This window comes from Budorcas taxicolor, chromosome 1 (assembly GCF_023091745.1).
Source record: "Budorcas taxicolor isolate Tak-1 chromosome 1, Takin1.1, whole genome shotgun sequence".
NCBI lineage: Eukaryota > Metazoa > Chordata > Mammalia > Artiodactyla > Bovidae > Budorcas > Budorcas taxicolor.
This window is the reverse complement of record NC_068910.1, coordinates 6783354-6803947: the sequence shown is the minus strand read 5'-3', so window position 1 is coordinate 6803947 and position 20594 is coordinate 6783354. Positions and strand designations below refer to the sequence as shown.

The 20594-nt window shown below is 43.1% G+C and overlaps 1 protein-coding gene across 1 annotated transcript in view; it reads right to left on the bottom strand.

Annotated features, from left to right (window-relative positions):
• The window catches only part of LARS2 (leucyl-tRNA synthetase 2, mitochondrial), a 145582-nt gene that overhangs the window by 104212 nt on the left and 20776 nt on the right, over positions 1-20594 (bottom strand). Inside the window, exons 4-5 of the mRNA XM_052656498.1 lie at positions 14839-14930; positions 8626-8686 (exon numbers count right to left, since the gene is read on the bottom strand). Coding sequence (XP_052512458.1) covers positions 8626-8686; positions 14839-14930 — 153 coding nt within the window. The remainder of the gene's footprint in view (positions 1-8625; positions 8687-14838; positions 14931-20594) is intronic.

Genomic DNA, 20594 nt, shown 5'->3' with positions numbered 1-20594 from the left:
GAGAGAAACAGAAGCACGAGACGCAGGTGCACGGTGAAGATGCCGTGAGCGCCTCAGCAGAATTTATGGAGGCTGGGCAGCAGGAATGGATAGAACTTGGAAAACACCAAGGTCAGAAAAGCCAGTCCCAATGAAAATTCTGATAGAGCCACTTCTGACGTGTCTGTTCCACCACCCAGGGATAACCACACTCCGTCTTGGCCAACATTACCTTCAGGGAACCTGGCAGTGCGAGGGGCCCCATTTTGAACTCATGTCAGTGCCTGGGGGCAGTAATCCCTGATTCCAACGGTGCTGCTGGGCAAACCCACCGGCCTTATTACCAGGCACCGACGTGTATGGGAGACGGAACGTAGAAGCAAGGAAAGAAACCAAACCCAGGAACCTGACATTCAGTGACAGATGGGGCTTCCCTGGTGGCTCAGCGGTGAGGAGTCTGCCTGCCACTGCAGGAGCCGCGGGTTCCATCCGTAACCCAGGAAGATCCCACAGGCTGCAGAGCAACTAAGCCTGTGCGCCACGACTACTGAGCCTGTGCGCCACAGCCCGGGAGCTGCAACTACCGAGCCCGACCACCCTCGCGCCCGTGCCCTGAAATGGAAGTCGCCGCGGCGAGAAGCTTGCTTACCGCAACAAGGGCAGCCCCCACTCGCCACAACTAGAGAAGAGCCCTCGAAGCAATGAAGACCCAGCACAGCCAAAAATAAGTACATGAAATTAAAATCCAATGAAAATGACTGCTCGTAAAATAAAAGCTCGTTAAAATCTCCACAGTAAGGAAACTCTGCAAAGAGTCAATTCTTGATTACTCCAGTAAAGGAGACAAGTTAATCCAAACATCACTGATGCCCAGTCCTGTGTTTCCATTTTGTTTTGATGTTATGTTGATGGATGAGTGTTTGGGGATTGCTCAGCAAACACTATAAACAACGAGTTAATAAAGCTCTGCTCTCACAGGTTCCACAGGCATTACTTTGAGTCCTATCTGGTTGGGACTTTTTTTTTCTCTCTCTCTTCATATGCTGGTTTTGAAGGGAACTCCTAGGAACTGCTCCCCAAATGATTATCCAGATGATTCCTGCTAAAAATCAGGCCCCAGAGCCTAATCCAATCAAAACACAGCTAAGGCCTGGTTCAGAACCAGCTTCAGGCACCAGAGCACTGGTGGGAAGGCACAGGGTCAAAGTCAGAGACGGGCGTGCCTCAGTGAGCCAAACCCCACAGCGTAGAAGCTAATGTCACATCCCAAGGAACTCACGGGGCCATCCCGAGCACCACTGCACGATCACCAAGGCCACAACCGGAAGCCGTGAAAACAGAACGCAGGCCACACCTTCTCCAGAAAGGCTGCCGATGAGTCCACAAAGTGCGTGCTCCACACACACAAAAACGTGTCTGATCTCTCTCACTGCATGGTTTGGAATTTTATCGCCTCTTTCCTCTTCCCGTAGGAGATGTTTAGCTATTCAAATTCGGCTTTCAGTTTCTTCCTTTCCAAATCAAGATGATAGAAGCTGTATGGGGAATAACATCTGATACAGTGAAACACAGTGCTGAGCTAAAATGCACCATGTGATTATTGTTCTGGCTCACCAGAAAAGTATTAATCCCAGAAATGTATTCTTTTTTTTCTTTTAATTCAGAGAATTAAGCATTTGCTGTAAGAAAGAGGAGAAGGCAGCTCCAGAGCTGGACCATTCCTACAGGGATTCCCCATCCAGGCAGAGGGAGGAAGGATGAGACCATGACCCAGGTTTTCCCCACCTGGGGGAGGAAGAGGAGGTTTCTGAGCCATCTGATTTTTAAAATATTCTGTTGACTGTCAACTAGCCATCTACTTAGTTCAGTTCAGTCGCTCAGTCGTGTCCGACTCTTTGCAACCCCATGAACCGCAGCATGCCAGGCCTCCCTGTCCATCACCAGCTCCTGGAGTTTACATAAACTCATGTTCATTGAGTCGGTGATGCCATCCAGCCATCTCATCCTTTGCCTTCCCCTCCTCCTCTTGCCCTCAATCTTTCCCAGCATCAGGGTCTTTTCAAATGAGTCAACTGTTCGCATCAGGTGGCCAAAATATTGGAGTTTCAGCTTTAACATCAGTCCTTCCAATGAACACCCAGGACTGATCTCCTTTAGGATGGACTGGTTGGATCTCCTTGCAGTCCAAGGGACTCTCAAGAGTCTTCTCCAACACCACGTTCAAAAGCATCAATTCTTCAGTGCTCAGCTTTCTCTATAGTCCAACTCCGACGTCCATACATGCCACCTACTTAAGTGCCCAGTTTTTATGAGACATTAGGGTTGTTATTTGCACAGGGCACAGATCTACCCCACCAATTATAAATAAACTCTTCCTCTACCTCCTCACTCTGCGGCTCTGTATGATCCATCAGAATGTAAAGGTTTCATTAGAAAGCACTGGTGGATTTCTGGGAAAAAGGGTATCAAGAATGCATGTATCTAAAAGATTCTCAGAGAAAAGTTAGTATGTCTCACTATGATTATAAATTTTTTTTCTTTTTCCTTATATTTCTTCTGATTTTTGCTTTATGTATCTTTGTTTCTTTGTTGTTACGTGTCCTAATGGTTTACAATGTCTATCTTCTTTGTGAATTGTACCTTTTATCATGAAAAATATTCACCTTTGTTGCATTTTTTAAAAATAAATAGGCTAAAAAAAAGAAAAAGGACACATGTACCTAAAGTTGTTTCCATTACTCCCATTAAAATGACCATTTAGGGGGGATTTCCCTGGTGGCTCAGTGGTAAAGAATCTGCCTGCCAATGCAGGAGACACAGTTCAGTTCCTAGGTCAGAAGATCCCACAGGTCTCAGAGCAACAAGGCCCGTGTGGCACAACTACTGAGTCTGTGTTCCAGAGCCTGGGAGTCACAACTACTGACGTCCATGCTCCGCAGCAAGAGAAGCCATCCCAACAAGAAGCCTCTGCACCACCACAATGAGTAGCCCCCTCTCACTGCAAGTAGACAAAAAGTCTGCACAGCAACGAAGACCCAGCACAGCCAAACACAAATAAAGACAGAAAAACGTGTTTATTTTAAAAAATGATCAGGAGAATATAAAGATGGAGGCTGAAGGAACTGCACAGTACAGGAAATAACAGAGGTGCCACTGACATCCCAGAAACATCAAGGAAGTTCGGCCGAGGGATTAAGTTGAAGACAAACACCGTGCACCAAAGAGCACCTTCCCCTCTTAAAGACAGACTGGGTTCTTGAGAAGCAGGGCTCTGGCACCCCTAACTTGAAAGGGTGAGTCCAGAGGGGAGAATGGGCTCTGGAGCAGATGGAAAGCCCACAGACTGGACACCCAGGCTGCAGGGCCTCGGAAGTGGGTGAAGCTGTCATGCTCACGGGCACCTGTGACTGCAGCTCACACTCAGGTAAAGATCAGAGCAAAGAGAAAGACGTCCCGGGAGCTACAGGTCCCCTGAGCCCCGACAGAAATGAAGGAGGCAGAGAGAATGACCAGAGCTTCCACTCTGCTCCCTTCAGGCTGATGGAACCCCTGAACTGATACACAAGTCCACCTCACTCAGGAAACAGGCGGAAAAATCCACAAGGGATCCAAGAAAAGACTCTGAAACAAACAAGGAGAGTCCAGCATTTCAAACTTGTGAAAAGGTTTATTACAAGAAGCAAAAGATAAATTTTCAAGAGCATCACTTTGTATTCTCAAGAAATTTTCTGAACATACGTGGTCTATGAAATGAGATAAGATAGCAAAATAGGAAGAAAAGAAATGTATCTGGCCAAGCGTCTTGAGAAAGAGAACAGGAACTAAATGAGATGAGGAAAACTGAGAATTAATCTAAAAATACAATAGCAGAATTATTATTGGCATTAGAAACCACACAAAGCAGCCCTGATTCAATAGGAACTGAATCAGTGATGTGGAAAGCAAACAGGAGACGTGCTCCCAAAAGGTAGAGGAGAACAAAGGGACCAAAATCATGAGGGAGAGGGGGAAAAGGATGGCAGACAGTGAACAGAGCACACACTGAGTTGGTGTTCTTGAGAAAGAGTCTAGAAAGCTGCCAGAAGGCAAGACTCATACCGCAGATCAAAAGTGGGCACTAAGCAACAGGTGAATTAGAAGTGAAAGGACGGAAGATACACCCCGAGGAAAGTTTTAAAAAATTGTCTCTGGCAAAGGCAGGGACAAAAGGAGTCGAATGGCACCAAAACGAGAGCAGGAAGATCACTATATTACAAAGAGATGATCTGGGCTGGCCTTAGATTTCTCTATCAGCAGACGATGGGCAGATGGTAGTGGTTCCATAAATCGACACGTGATAAAACTGCACAGAATTCCTCCTCCTCATACATACATACACAGGTACACACACTGTGTGTACATATAAAAACTGGTGAAGTCTGAATAAGATTTGTACTCTAGTTAATAGCATTATGCCAATGTTAATTTCTTGGTTTTGATATTACACTGTAGTTGTGTAAAGTGATATCATTGGGAAAAGCTGGTGCAGGGTTCATAGGATCTCTCTATACTATCTTGGCAACTTCCTGTGAGTCTATAATTTTTAAGACAGTAGATCAAGGATCAAGGTCTACTAAAGAAATTTGAAAGAAAAAAGAATGATATATACCCCCAATAAGTTGCTGCTCATAGGTGAAAGCAATGAAAAGTCATTCTCTGTTATGAAAACAGCATGCAATATCAGAAGACTCAAAGCAAGAGCTAAAACATTTAAACATTTTTTCACAAATCTAGATTTTTCAAATGGGCAATCATGCTCTGTAAGGTCTACCGATGAGCACTGAAGCTAGCTGAGGGTCATTCAGTTTCAGTAATTGTTATGGATACGATTTTAAAACCAAAAGCAAAGATCTACGTTTCTATGTTAAGAAGTGATACATGATAAGAAAAATTACAACAAGAAGAAATTAGGCCCCAAATCTCAGAATATACCCCAAAAGCCTCTGGAAAACAGATTTAGAAAATGGAAAGTGTATCTACCAGCTAATCTCCTTACCTTACATAGGAAGCAAAAACATACATACTGTTCTATTTTTTATGTTGATATTGCTAAACACATTAAAAAAAAAAAGACGTTTTAGAAGAATAAAGAATTGATATACTAGTTACAAAAATAAATAAAAAATAAATAGCTTACACTTCACTGTTAAAGACTCTAGATTAGCCAAAAGATGGTTTCTCTCATATGCTTTGTCCATCTTTTAATTTTTTAAATGAGCTGTATACATAAGTGGTACATCAAAAGAATTCAACAACTAAAGGATAAAAATGCTTTTAAATGGGCAGAATACACCAAGGAAACAAAAACACAAGATAGGAGGAATAGCACTGTCAAAATCAGACAATAAGGAAAAACCTCTGTTACCAGATAGTAAAGCCAATTATAAAGCAACTGTAACTAAAAATAGTTTAGTAATGACATAGTAATCAATGGATCAAATGAACAGAAACAGAACCTAAGTGTATAATAATAGTGTAAAAGATCATGACCATAATGAAGGTAGCCTTTCAAATCAGTGAGGAAAAGACTTTGAAGATAAAAGAAACAACTGGTTATTCAGAAAAAGTAGGAATTTCTTAGCTCAATTCCAGTTAAGTGCAAAAGTTAAAAATTAATTGAGATATAAATATATTTATCTGTCTGAAAGGCCTTTCCAAGAAAATATTTGTGTGCTAACAATAATCCCACGCGTGCTAAGTCGCCTCAGTCTAGTTCGACTCTTCGTGACATTATGGACTTGCAGCCTGCCAGGCTCCTCTGTCCACGGGATTCTCCAGGCAAGAATACTGCATTGTGTTGCCATGCCCTCCTCCAGGGGATCTTCCCAACCCAGGGACTGAACCCATGCCTCTTAAGTCTTCAGCATCGGCAGGCAGGTTCTTTACCGCTAGCACCACCTGGGAAGCATGCAAGGCAAATGATAAATTGAGGGAAAATATTTGTAACAAAATAAAAATCACTAGGAGAAGGACAAACACCATCTACCTGTACAGACAAAAGACATGGTTAGATCATTCCCACACCCGCCTCCCCCAATTCAAACATTCATTAAAAGCACGAAAAAACTCACTATCACTAGTAATAAAAGTACAGATGAAAATAACTAATAACTTGGGAGGGTAAATATGTATGACCTTTATGGAGGATAATTTGGCAACAGCAAAGTAACATAAGCAAATTATACCTTTAACTATCTTTAAATTCAAGTACCATAAGCTTTAAACTTGTCCATGGATTTTTTGAGGAGTCATACTAAGGAAACAAAATATGTGCACTAAGGTATCTGCTCCAAGTGTCGGGGGGTGAACACATCAGTCATAAATTAGCCAGAGGACGTGCCCAGCCCTGCCGCTTGGGTGACCGGCAGTAAAACGCTGTCACCAGAAGTGTCTGCATTTTAGAGCTTTCTAGAGATCTCAAGGGAGAATTATGGGTGCCTGGCCCACGGGAATTGTTCAGTAACGATTAGACAGCGATAGCAGGAGTGGTGATATTCATCTACATCTCTGCACTTCCAGGCTCAAAATCCCTTATCTGAAATGCTTGTGGTCAAACTGTGCTTCAAAACTAGGGACTTTCTGGATATTAAGAGACAACAGTATATTTACCTAACTATGTCTGGGAGAGCACCTGGTAATCAATACAGTACTATTCCTAGAGTAAAACATACATGGATATTCATTTTAAGTGAGATAAACATCAGTTTAGGTCAGGTTTTGCAGTCAAATCAATTATGAAAAAACGTTCCACTTTTAGAGCTTTCTGGCCTTCAGATTTTTACAAGAGAGATTGAGAACTTGTACTTATAAAGACAAACATTAGAATCTATCTAAATGTATGATAATCCACCTGCCAATGCAGGAGACGTAGGTTCAATCCCTGGGTCGGGAAGATACTCTGGAGTAGGAAATGCCAATTCACTTGAATATTCTTGCCTAGGAAATCCCATGGACAGAGGAGCCTGGAGGGCTATAGTCTATGGGGTTGCCAGGGGTCGGACATGATTGAGTACACACACAAGGGGTAGGTTACATAAATTATGATATATTCATAAGATGGAAAAGTATATAGTGATAAAAAGTCACTTTTCCCAAAGACTCTTTAATAAACTAGAAACATGTTCATGAACAGCAGGTTTAAAAAGAAAAGCAAAATAAAAAACATGATTTATGAATTCTATTTTGCAAAAGCAAATTACACAGATATTTATAATTCCAGAATAAAAGGCTACGAGGAGCCACACAATGATGTTGCATTAATCACACTGGCTCATGCTCTTCTTTACACTTTTCTGTGTTTTCTAATCTATGATAATCTGGAAAACAACCTATTAGTTTTTGAACCATTTATGGTTGCTGTTCCTGTGAAGGACTAGCCTAGTTCTCATCCTAGAGGGTTAAAACGCCCATCTCTGCCCTCAAGGAATCTACCGACGCGTCTCTGGAGAGCTCAGGGCATTGCTCAGTTCTCTCCACAGTGAATACGTTTCATTCTCTACCAGCACTTCCCCACTGGCTCCTCAGGACTTTTTCACACCTCCACCAAACAAAACCCTGGTGACCTCGCAAGTTAGTGATAGAAATGGCATCAGTGCTGCAATAAGAACTTAATTCAGCCCATGAACTCACCTAAAGAAGCTGAAAAAAAAATAAAGACAAAAGCCGGGACTGTTTAAATGTGTTTGATTTTCACTCTTTTTCACTGTACTCATCAAATTGCAATCTTTAAAAAATCGTGGGGGAGGAGAAGACGATCATATTTCAGTTTTTCCCAGGTGCTTCTCATTGAGTAAAAAGGATATGAACTCGAACTTGACAGACCCAGCAAGGAAAAGCATTTTGTGAAGTAAATAGGATGCTAAAAGTGATCACAGCATTGGTTCGTGGAGAGGATGAGCAGGAGTCCACCTTACCTAACAAGCCGCACATCAGTGTCTATCCAGGGGTCTTTGGCCACTGCTTTCTTTTTTTTTCTTTTACATCTTTTTTTAAAATTAATTAATTTATTTTAATTGGAGGCTAATTACTGGCCACTGCTTTGAAGGGTTCAGCCGCATTTAGCCTGGGTGTTCCTAACACCCAAGTGGTCTTCACTGACCTCCTCCCCCACCTGGAATTCTCCAGGGGTTTAATACACAGTTTGAAAGCACTTTATACTAAAAGGCTATTTATCATGAACCTCAATTCCAAGTGGGACAAAAGAGATAAATGATCCATCGACCTATACCTAATCACCTAAAGGGACCACATGGGTTGATATTTAATCACTTACATAGATTTCAATAGTCTTTTTAAACTACTGTTGACAATAGGCGCAATCCTTGTGCAGAGCTTTTTCCACATACATAAATCACAGCCAACTGCGACGTGAAATAAGAAGTTAACTCTCTTAGCTTAATCCCTCAGAAAATTACTTGTCTTCAGACCAATTATCCACTGAGGATATTTCTTCATCTGTGGCGTGCCAATCCTCCCTGCCTGCTTTCTGCCACCCCCCTTTCCCTCCTCTCGACGAGAAGAGAAGGAAGAGAAAGTAAACGAGCACAGTCCCCTGTTTGCTCAGGACTGCGGTCGAAATAAAGACCTTCTGGGAGAGCGGTGACTTACCCTGTCCCAGCTGAAACACAGGCCCAGTTGATCAAGCTGTTTCCTCATGTGTCTAATATTACTGTGAAACAAAGGGAAGAAGGTTTGGATTTTAGAAACAGGAAAAGCCATAAGCAAAGTACACTCTGAGATTGTGAAAAGGAGACTGGAAAAGTTTAGACGATTCAAAGACCCTTAAGTGTTGTTTTGCTCTGGCCAAAAAGAAAAAAAGGTAATCACTAAGAACCAATGAAAATATCTGCTTAGTAGAAGACAGCTATTCTTCGGACGCTTGCAAAATCTACGAAAACCCATGACAGTCTTTGCTCCTGGGGACTGCCCTTTTCCCTGGGCATTCAGAAAGGCAACCCTTTCGATTTGTGCACTCCTGGCACACCCATATGCCTGGATCCTGAACAAATTTAGGCCAAGCATTTACAAATTTAAAAGCACCTTAAAAAAAAACTTAACATAAAAATTTCAGAAATCCAGGAAAAATCACACAGGGCTTTGTCAATCAAAACCTGAAAACTGAAACTCTAAAAACAACTGGAAAAGAGGAGAGAAGTATATAAACCAATTTTGGCATGAAATAAGAAAATATTCTTTTTTCTATTCAATTTTTAATTAAAAACATTGTAACCTTTTTTATGGAAGTATAGTTTACAACGCTGTATTAGTTTTAGGTATATAGGAAAGTGATTCAGTCATACATACATATTTTTCAGATTATTTTTCATAATAGGTTATTACAAGACATTGAGTATAGTTCCCTGGGCTATACAATAGATCCTTGTTGCTTATCTATTTTATATACAGTAATAAATATATGTTAATCCTAAACATCTAATTTATTCCCCCCGCCCTCCCCTGTAAAGGTATTCCCTGTAGCTCAAATGGTAAAGAATCTGCCTATAATGCAGGAGACCTAGGTTCTATCTCTGGGTTGGGAAAATCATCTGGAGAAGGGAATGGCAATCCACTCCAGTATTCTTGCCTGGAGAATCCCATGGACAGAGGAGCCTGGAGGGCTACAGTCCATGGGGTCGCAGAGGAGGTCACAGAGAAGAGAAGGACACAACTGAATGACTAACACTACCACTGCTGCTGCTGCTGCTGCTAAGTCGCTTCAGTCATGTCTGACTCTGTGCGACCCCGTAGATGGCAGCCCACCAGGCTCCGCCGTCCCTGGGATTCTCCAGGCAAGAACACTGGAGTGGGTGGCCATTTCCTTTTCCAATGAATGAGAGTGAAAAGTGAAAGTGAAGTCACTGAGTCGTGTCCAACTCTCAGCAACCCCATGGACTGCAGCCCACCAGGCTCCTCCATCCATGGAATTTCCAGGCAAGAGTACTGGAGTGGGGTGCCATTGCCTTCTCCGAACACTACCACTACTAAACCACAAATTTGTTGTCTATGTCTGTTTTTTAAACAAGTTCATTTGTATCATTATTTAAGATTCCACACATAAGTGATCTCATGATATTCATCTTTCTCTAACTTCTGTAAACATGATAATCTTCAGGGCCTCTTTTTTGATTTTGTAGGACTAATTCATTTCTACTGTGTACCCTTTGAGTTCAAACAGACTGAAAATATGAAAATATGAAAAACTATGAAGAAGTTCCCTAGGTGATCTCTGATTAGCTAACAATCAGTTCAGTTCAGTAGCTCAGTTGTGACCGACTCTTTGCGACCCCATGGACTACTACAGCATGCCAGGCCTCCCTGTCCATCACCAACTCCTGGAGTTCATTCAAACTCACGTTCACTGAGTCAGTGATGCCATTCAATCATCTCATCCTCTGTCATCCCTTTCTCCTCCCGCCTTCAATCTTCCCCAGCATCAGGGTCTTTTCAAATGAGTCAGTTCTTTGCATCAGGTGGCCAAAGTATCGGAGTTTCAGCTTCAACCTCAGTCTTTCCAATGGATATTCAGGACTGATTTCCTTTAGGATGGACTGATTGGATCTCCTTGCAGTCCAAGGGACTCTCAAGAGTCTTCTCCAACACCACAGTTCAAAAACATCAATTCTTCGGCACTCAGCTTTCTTCACAGTCCCACTCTCACATCCATACATGACTACTGGAAGAACCACAGCCTTGACTAGAAGGACCTTTGTTGACAAAGTAATGCACTGCTTTTTAATATGCTGTCTAGGTTGGCCATAAGTTTCCTTCCAAGGAGTAAGCATCTTTTAATTTTATGGCTGCAGTCACCATCTGCCGTGATTTTGGAGCCCCCCAAAATTAAAGTCTATCACTGTTTCCACTGTTTTCCCATCTATTGGCCATGAAGTGATGGGACCAGATGCCATGATCTTCATTTTCTGAATGTTGAGTTTTAAGCCAATTTTTTCACTCTCCTCTTTCACTTTCATCAAGAGGCTCTTTAGTTCTTTGCTTTCTGCCATAAGGGTGGTATCATCTGCATATCTGAGGTTATTGATATTTCTCCTGGTAATCTTGATTTCAGCTTGTGCTTCATCCAGCCCAGCATTTCTCATGATATATTCTGCATATAAGTTAAATACGCAGGGTGACAATATACAGCCTTGATGTACTCCTTTTCCTATTTGGAACCAGTCTGTTGTTCCATGTCCAGTTCTAACTGTTGCTTCCTGACCTGCATATAGGTTTCTCAAGAGGCAGGTTAGGTGGTCTGGTATTCCCGTCTCTTTCAGAATTTTCCACAGTTTATTGTGATCCACACAGTCAAAGGCTTTGGCGTTAGTCAATAAAGCAGAAATAGATGTTTTTCTGGAACTCTCTTGCTTTTTCCATGATCCAGCAGATGTTGGCAATTTGATCTCTGGTTCCTTTGCCTTTTCTAAAACCAGCCTGAACATCTGGAAGTTCACAATTCATGTATTGCTGAAGCCTGGCTTGGAGAATTTTGAGCATTACTTTACTAGCGTGTGAGATGAGTGCAACTGTGTGGTAGTTTGAGCATTCTTTGGCATTGCTTTTCTTTGGGATTGGAATGAAAACTGACCTTTTCCAGTTCTGTGGCCACTGCTGAGTTCCAAATTTGCTGGCATATTGAGTGCAGCACTTTCACAGCATCATCTTTTACGATTTGAAGTAGCTCAACTGGAATTCCATCACCTCCACTAGCTTTGTTTGTAGCAATGTTTCCTAAGGCCCACTTGACTTCACATTCCAGGATGTCTAGACTCTAGGTGAGTGATCACACTATTTCTGCTTTATTGATTATCTGGGTCGTGAAGATCTTTTTTGTACAGTTCTTCTGTGTATTCTTGCCACCTCTTCTTAATATCTTCTGCTTCTGTTAGGTCCATACCATTTCTGTCCTTTATTGAACCCATTTTTGCATGAAATGTTCCCTTGGTATCTCTAATTGTTTTGAAGAGATCTCTAGTCTTTCCCATTCTGTTTTCCTCTATTTCTTTGCACTGATCACTGAGGAAAGCTTTCTTATCTCTCCTTGCCATTTTTTGGAACTGTGCATTCAAATGGGTGTATCTTTCCTTTTCTCTTTTGCTTTTCGCTTCTCTTCTTTTCACAGCTATTTGTAAGCCCTCCCCAGACAGCCGTTTTGCTTTTTTGCATTTCTTTTTCTTGGGGATGGTCTTGATCCCTGTTTCCTGTACAATGTTATGAACCTCCATCCATAGTTCATCAGGCACTCTGTCTATCAGATCTAGTCCCTTAAATCTATTTCTCACTTCCACTGTATAATAATAAGGGATTTGATTTAGGTCATACTTGAATGGTCTAGTGGTTTTCCCTACTTTCTTCAAGTAAGTCTGAATTTGGCAATAAGGAGTTCATGATCTGAGCCATAGTCAGCTCCTGGTCTTGTTTTTGCTGACTGTATAGAGCTTCTCCATCTTTGGCTGCAAAGAATATAATCAGTCTGATTTCAGTGTTGACCATCTGGTGATGTCCATGTGTAGAGTCTTCTCTTGTGTTGTTGGAAGAGGGTGTTTGCTATGACCAGTGCATTCACTTGGCAAAATTCTTTTAGCCTTTGCTCTGCTTCATTCTGTACTCCAAGGCCAAATTTGCCTGTTATTCTAGGTGTTTCTTGACTTCCTACTTTTGCATTCCAGTCCCCTATAATGAAAAGGACATCTTTTTTGGGTTTTAGTTCTAAAAGGTCTTGTAGGTTTTCATAGAACCTTTCAATTTCAGCTTCTTCAGAATTACTGGTCAGGGCACAGACTTAGATTACCATGATATTGAATGGTTTTCCTTGGAAACAAACAGAGATCTTTCTGTCATTTTTGAGACTGCATCCAAGTACTGCATTTTGGTGACTATGATGGCTACTCCATTTCTTCCAAGGGATTCTTGCCCACAGTAGTAGATACAATGGCCACCTGAGTTAAATTTACCCATTCCAGTCCATTTTAGTTCATTGATTCCTAAAATGTCGACGTTCACTCTTGCCGTCTCCTGTTTGACCACTTCCAATTTGCCTTGATTCACGGACCTAATATTCCAGGTTCCTATGCAATATTGCTCTTTACAGCATGGGACCTTGCTTCTATCACCAGTCACACCCACAACTGGGTGTTGTTTTTGCTTTGTTATAGCAGTTGACTAAGACAGTGTTTAATCCTTATTCTCCTTTACAGATAAATAACCTGAGGGGCAGAGAGGTTAAGTAATCTGCTCAAGGCAAATGGCTAGGAAGAAAGAAAGGCAGGATCTGTCCCTGTGTGGCCTGATTCAAGGGCCATCTTCTTTACTGCTATGCTCTGGTGGAGAAGCTGGCAAACTTCTTCTGTAAAGGGCCAGATGGTAAACGTTTCCAGCTCCACATGAGCCATGCGGTCTCTGCCTCAACTACTCAGTTCTGCCGCTGTGTCATGAAAGCAGCCATGAGCAATATATAAACAAATGGGTGTGGCTTGAGCTCTAAGAAAACTATTCATAAAATCTTTTGTGAAAGTTGCTCAGTCATGTCCAACTCTTTGTGACCCTATGGACTATACAATCCATGCAATTCTCCAGGCCAGAATATGGAGTGTGTAGCCTTTCCCTTCTCCAAGGGATCTTCCCAAACCAGGAGTTGAGCTGGGGTCTCCTGCATTACAGGATTCTTTACCCACTGAGCCACCAGGGAAGCCCCATTAGGCAGGGCCAAATTTGGCCCATAAAATTTGCCAATTAGTGTCCTGGGTGATATCAAATTTATACCATATTTGACCCTTTTTATTTGAATCATCATTTCCTCCTTTTTTCATCACTCCTATTACTCCGGAAAAGTGAAAGTGAAAGTGAAGTCGGTCAGTCATGTCCGACTCTTTGCGACCCCGTGGACTGTAGCCTACCAGGCTCCTCTGTCCATGGGATGCTCCAGGCAAGAATCCTGGAGTGGGTTGCCATTGCCTTCTCCAGGGGATCTTCCTGACCCAGGGATCGAACCCAGGTCTCCTGCATTGCAGGCAGACGCTTTAACCTCTGAGCCACCAGGGAAGCCACATAACTATAACTGGAAAAGTGGAAACCAGAAATGAGGAAGAAAAAAAAGTAGATGGTGCAGAAGATGTTTCTTTTGGGCAAGATAAGGCAAAGGAAGGTGAAAGACAATGGGGACAGGCCTTGAACTGCCCTCTATACCTCTGAGGGGTAGGGTGAGGAAGGGCTTTATCAAAGGAGCCCAGAACATTGTGTTGAGTTCTAGTACAGTTCCTCCAGGCTTTATCAGGAGGAAGAGGGATGGGCATTGCCTGAGCACACATCCTGAGGCCACAGGGGGCACTCAGACTATGTCCTCCTTGGAGAAAGCCACACCTAGAATAAAGTGGCCATACATTTCCTTGTTGACGATCTATGTTCCTCTTGCTTCAGAATGGTGAAGCCAAAAAAATTAAAAGAATTTGCAGAGAAAATTGCAATGTGGCATTTGGATAGGGCTCAAACTATGGTCAAGAAGATGAAGAACACTGTAGAAGTTTAACAGATGTCATCCTTTCTTCCTCCTTTTTCCTTCCAAATGCAAATACTCAAAGGAAGAATAACTGTAAATAACAAAGCATCAAAATGAACACATGAATGAATAGCCAAACACTTTGTGTTATTTCTTAGATAAGAATACAGTGTGAGAAAAAGCAAATACCAATATAGACAATCCTTTTTTATTGCTTGGCAGACTGCAGTGTTTTGTTTCCTTTGCTTTCTATTCCTCATGCACAGGTTTAAAAAAAAAAGTTGTTTAAGGGTAATATATACAAGTGCTTGAATATGCCTGTAAACACATACCTTTGCGTCCAGCTTTCTGGATGTAGATTCCTCTCGATCGCTGCATTTTCGGCAGGCAATCCAAATGCATCCCAGCCCATAGGGTTGATAACCTAGCACCCAGAAAAGAAACATCAGTCAGGACAGACTGCTAAAGTCTTTATCAGTATTCCCTGCTGGGGAGTGAGCAGGCATTCTCTCCTAACATGTCTCATCCCTTTCTGGATGATTTCAAGCTATGCCGTTGAAAGCCAGCTGGCTACCTAAGACATGAGCACAGAAGGGAATTTAGAAAGTTATACACCAAGGTGCCAATAGCAGTTATCTCTGAGTAGGTGTTTTCGTGACTATTTTTTAACTTTCTTCTTCTTCTTCTTGTCTGTATTGTCTGTAAAGAACCCAAACGTTTTTTCTGAAATTAGAAAGCTTCTTTCAAAGTAGGTATATATAAAAATGTATACAGGCATTCCAAATGCTCACCTTATGTTAGATTTTCCAGTTAAGGAGCCGTGCTGTCCCAAAGGGTAGCCAGTAGCCACATATGGTTATATAAACTTAAATTAAAATGTAGTAAAATTAAAAATTCAGTCCCTCCATCACACTAGCCACCCTTCAAGTGTACAATAAGCCACTGTGAATCACTACCTGTAAGATATATCCATTTTCCAAAGAACCTCAGATCTTTGGAAAGGTCCTCGGACCTTAGAAGCTCTTGAGATGCACCCTCCATCTCCGTTTCCCCCTTTGACAGCCCAGGCCACTGGGGCCCAGAAAGAGGAAGCAGCCTCGCCAGGTGACACTAGGAGCAGGTCCTTCAAGTCAGGACAGGCGTTCATTTCTGCAAATGGATGTCCAGTCACAGCTCAGCTGGTAGCTTCAACAGCAAGTTCTCTCAAGCTACCTTCTGTAGCTTGCATGGGATCAATGGCTTTAAACACAGCTGTGGCATCAAGGGGCAACCTCAGAAGACCTGCTTTGAACACTCAGACCCCTACCTTTCTCTGATGCCGATTTCAGCCACAACGCCACAGACACAACTTGTCCCAGAGCCAGATTTCCGAAACTTGCCTATAGGGGAGGATGGGCTGAGGCGGCTCTGGTATTTCTAGACACAGCCCTCAATGGCTGGCCTTCTTACTTCCTCTCAGGCTCCTGGTCTGTCCACTGCCACAAGCTGGGTTTATGTATTTGCAATCATGCAGGGACCGGAGCTTCTGTTCACACACATCTCCCAGAATAGTGACGGACACTCTGTTCATATCCTGTGCATATCCCGATGGGACATTTTCCACTAAAGAAACAGCTCTCGTTTTCTCTAATGTATTTATTTCTATATGGCTGTGCTGGGTCTTCGTTGCTGCTCAGGCTTTTCTCTCGTCGCGGTGAGCAGCAGGGGAGGAGCCACTCTTTGTTGCCGCGCTTCGGCTTCTCATGGCAGCGGCCTCTCTCGTTGTGCAGCACAGGTTCTAGGGCGTGCGGGCTTCAGCGGGTGCAGCTACCCGGCTCTGGAGCACAGACTCAACAGCTGCAGTGCGTGGGCTTAGTCCTCCTTGGCACGTGGGACCTTCCCAACCCAGGGACTGAACCATGTCTTCTGCATCGGCAGGTGGATTCTTTACCACTGAGTCTCCCGGGAAGCCCTCATTTTCTAAGTAACATTTTCCCCTGATTATAGAAATAATGTTGTTCACTGTCAAAAACCTTAATACATACAGAAAAATATTCAGAAGAAAATAAACACCCTTAATTCTACCATATAACCATACATAACTGTTATTTGATAAATTTATATCTAATTTTTAAAAACTGAGATCATATTATTTCCGTGTCTGTTTTTTATCTCTTTAAAAAAAAAAAAATCACCGGGTACCTAGGGTTTTCTCCCATTTTTCTGTCTTATTCAAGAACTTTCTGAGATGCAAATGAGTATCACCCATGGCCATCTCTGCTCCAGGTCCATAAGCACCTACAATTCAAAGTGTCCCAAACTGGATTCATACTCGAATCCCAATCACCAGATCCATCCTCTCCCTAGTCCCTCTGAGCAGGTGGCAGTAAGACAACAGGCACGGCTCTCCCAGTAGCAGATGCCACTTGCCTTAAGGTCATTCTTCCATTCTGTGCATTATTATTAAATATTTTAAGACTAGGTTATTGTTCTGATGGAGCAATTCCATCTCAAGAACAAAGACCATGCATCCCAATTCAGAGCCGCTCTAACTCCTTCGGCTGATGGTGGTGCATAAGCTGTGTTCAACTCTGCAAGCCCATGGACTGTAGCCCTCCTGGCTCCTCTGCCCGCGGGATTTCCCAGGCAAGAATACTGGAGTGGGTTGTCATTCCCTTCTCCACCCAGGGATCGAACCGAAGTTCCCTGCATTGGTAGGCAGATTTCTTACCACTGAGCCACCAGGGAGGCCCCACACCTTTGGTTAGTGAGTGGGAAATGTCAAAAGAGGCTTGCTGCTCGGGAGGCTGTGTTTTTGGGGGAAGGATCCTAAACCCAAACCTGTCATTTCCTGGCAGTGGGCCCTGAGGCATATCAATTCTGCTGAGTCTCAACTATCAGCTGTGACTGAAAGCAGCCCCCTGAACTGTTGAGAATCACATGTTAAGGTGTGTGTGGCACACCCAGCACCAGGAAATGGCAGGGCTGGCTGCAAGGGGCAGCTGCTATCATTGGCTTGGTCTTGCCAAAGGTTCCATCCCTGGTCAGGGAACTACGATCCCACAAGTGTGAGGCACGGTCAAAAAAAATTCAAGAGATGACATGACTACCTCAGTCCCTGCATCCATTCTCCTGAGGTCAGTCGGAATAGGCTCCTCTTCTTTCCCTTAATTGATGCTTCTCAAATTACGAGCACAATACAGGCTTATTTTAACAAGTGAAAGGACACAGCACATGATATATAAAGGCAAAGCTGATCATCTCCCCACTCCACCCCACCCCTACTCTCAACCAGCCTTTGTGTCCTTCCCCGCCTTTCTCCTCACTAAACGCAGACACACAGGCATATGTACCCATATAGGAGCTGGCTGGTTTATCTTTATGGAAATAGAACCTACTATATACCATTTTATAACCTGTTTTTTCTTTTCATTTAACATGCCATGGACATCTGCAAAAAATATGTAAGTATATACATGTGTGTGTATACATTTTTTTTTTTAATTTAACATTCCCCAGGAATATCTAATTCTATGTAGTTTTAGGAAGTTGTCAAAATATAACCCAGTCCAGTGGATCTTTCAGACCTGAGCTCTCCTTTCCTCTTGCTAAACGTGGCCAACCCAGAGTGTTTCATCTTTACAAACAGCACCCCCACCCCGACCCCGTCTTCTAAGAATACGCTCCTCCTCCAGCTTCAAATCATCCTGCTGCGGACAGTCACAAAACCCACCCCTCCGGCCACGGAGGAAGCAGCTGGTGGAGCTGTCTGAGAAATACAGCTGGGTGTGTGGACACACACAGAAATGGGAGGTGGACAGAGAGGAGGGGTGCTCATCTGCTCAAGGACCTGGGCCCAATTCCCAGTGGGCCCCGTTCCTACTACATCTCCTCTGGTTCTGTGAGTTATACCAGGATCTGTCAAAACACACAAAACCTCCTTGTTTGGTTAAACTGGTCTCAGCTGGGTTACAGTCCCTGGGAGCCAAGAATTCCGACTAAAACATACCTTGTAGCATACAGCTTTTTCTGGAGCACTGCTTAACCCACAGATGGAAAACGTTTCCTGCACAGATTTTTCTCTCGTTTTAATTTCCAAGAGTTAAATAATAATAATAATGGAAACTCCCCTTTGGGGATTTGTGTTTGATTACTAGAAAGTTCTGCAACGCTTCCATGGACAACGCCAGAACGCAGCTTCCAGAAGTGCTTTAATTCTCCTGGGGCTGGAGGCAGTGCTACCTTGCTGGCAGAAATAATGTAGCTGTTGTGTAACCATGCTCCACAAGAAAGGGGAAAACTTAGTTATCACTTGGTTGCTTCACAGGGACTGCCAAAATGGCAGCAGTTCAATGTTTCTGCCCATTAACATGCTGCCAGGTTACCATCCACATTTTTAAACAAAGTCAATACAGAGACAGTAAAAAAATCAGTCTGGATTTACATAATATACTTACTCATTTCTATTTTTGTTTTCAGATGAAATGAACATGAAAAGATATATTCTTAGCTCACATGTTACCCCAGCTGTCTACGAAAACAAAAATTTGAAAAATCTTAAAGCTTCTTAATTATTTCATAGTCTTACCGAAAAGTAACACTAAACAAATGTCTGCCCTGGAATACAGACTGTGGGGAGTCAGGATAGTCCTTTCCACCATGCTGGACACCAGAAGCAGTGTCGCTGTGAGCGAAGCCTGCAGGAGACAGGAAAGGGTCCCGCCTATTCTACACCATGGATTTCCCAGACACCCAGTGACAAGAGGGCAGAACTCACTCTTGTGCCGTAAGATGATTCACTATTGTCCAGAGGGAACAAAGTAAAGGCCCGCAACAAGGTTTTGAAATGCCAAAGACTGCCCCACTTCCCCAGGCAGCAGATTCTATTTGCTGGTCAAACTGTTGTTGTTCGGTCGCTAAGTCATGTCCGGACTCTGCGACCCCATGAACTGCAGCACGCCAGGCTGCCCTGTTCTTCACTATCTCCCAGAGTTTGCTCAAATTCATGTCCACTGAGTGGATGATGCCATCCAACCATCGCATCCTCTGTCGCTCCCTTCTCCTCCTGCCCTCAATCTTTCCCAGCATCAACAGGGTCAAACTGTTACAGTTCATTTATTGAAAAGACACCATGTCAGTGCTGCCTGTGCCCACCTTGTCACCTCTTGGTCTCTTCTATACCATCCAGATGAAATACCCCCATTCTGGATATATAATGCCCACTTTCTTGTCTGTGGTTTCTCTATGGGCCAAACCATCCAAAACATTCACTGGAGGAACTCTACACTTTCCTTTGGGGTTGTAAAATCCCTATTTTTTTCCTATCACCATAACCTGGTTTAATCCTTGGTTTAGTTCCACAAGTAACTATATCTATAGCTCACATATGCCAACTAGACAATTTAACCTAAAAAACAAACAAAAACAACCACCCCCCTAACATCTGGATTTCTCTTTTAGCGCCACCTGAGCCCTCTCAATCCCCCAGGTGTTAACCTCTTCTTGGATGAGTGCTTTCAGCAGAAAGGGGATCAAGAAGTCCTGGCAGCTATAACTTGAAAATGCATAAAATAAAAGCCATCACTTCCAGCTGTTCTTCTAACAAATGCTCTAACTACTTCAAATGGAGTGAGAAGCCAAGGGGGACAGGGGAAGCACCACAGAAATTAGATGAGTGGTACACTGACCCCACTTCTAGACTAAGGAACAAAGGGAAGAAGCAGAGAGAACTGAACCTGAAGGCTGAGATCAGTAGCAGAAGCTTTTGAAATAGACAGGTCCGGCCAAACGAAGCTGGATTAATGGAGATGCTAAAGAAGGCAGAGAGAGAGAAATTCCCTGGCTGCTTCTTTCCTCTTACCCTACAATCTTGCCAAATTCTTCTTGTCCAAAACTATTCCGAGGTCAGCTCACACCAGAGCTTGGGAAACATGGCCTGCAGAGTTCTGGTTCTGCCCTTCTACCATACAAAGCAAATCACGAGACGGATTTGACGGCAAACTGGTCAGAGACCAGCACAGGAGCACTAGCAGGACTGCAAAATTCACATGAACTTGATATAAAAGGGGAGTTGGGGCCAGCTGCTGATGAGGGGCAAACACAGGGATCC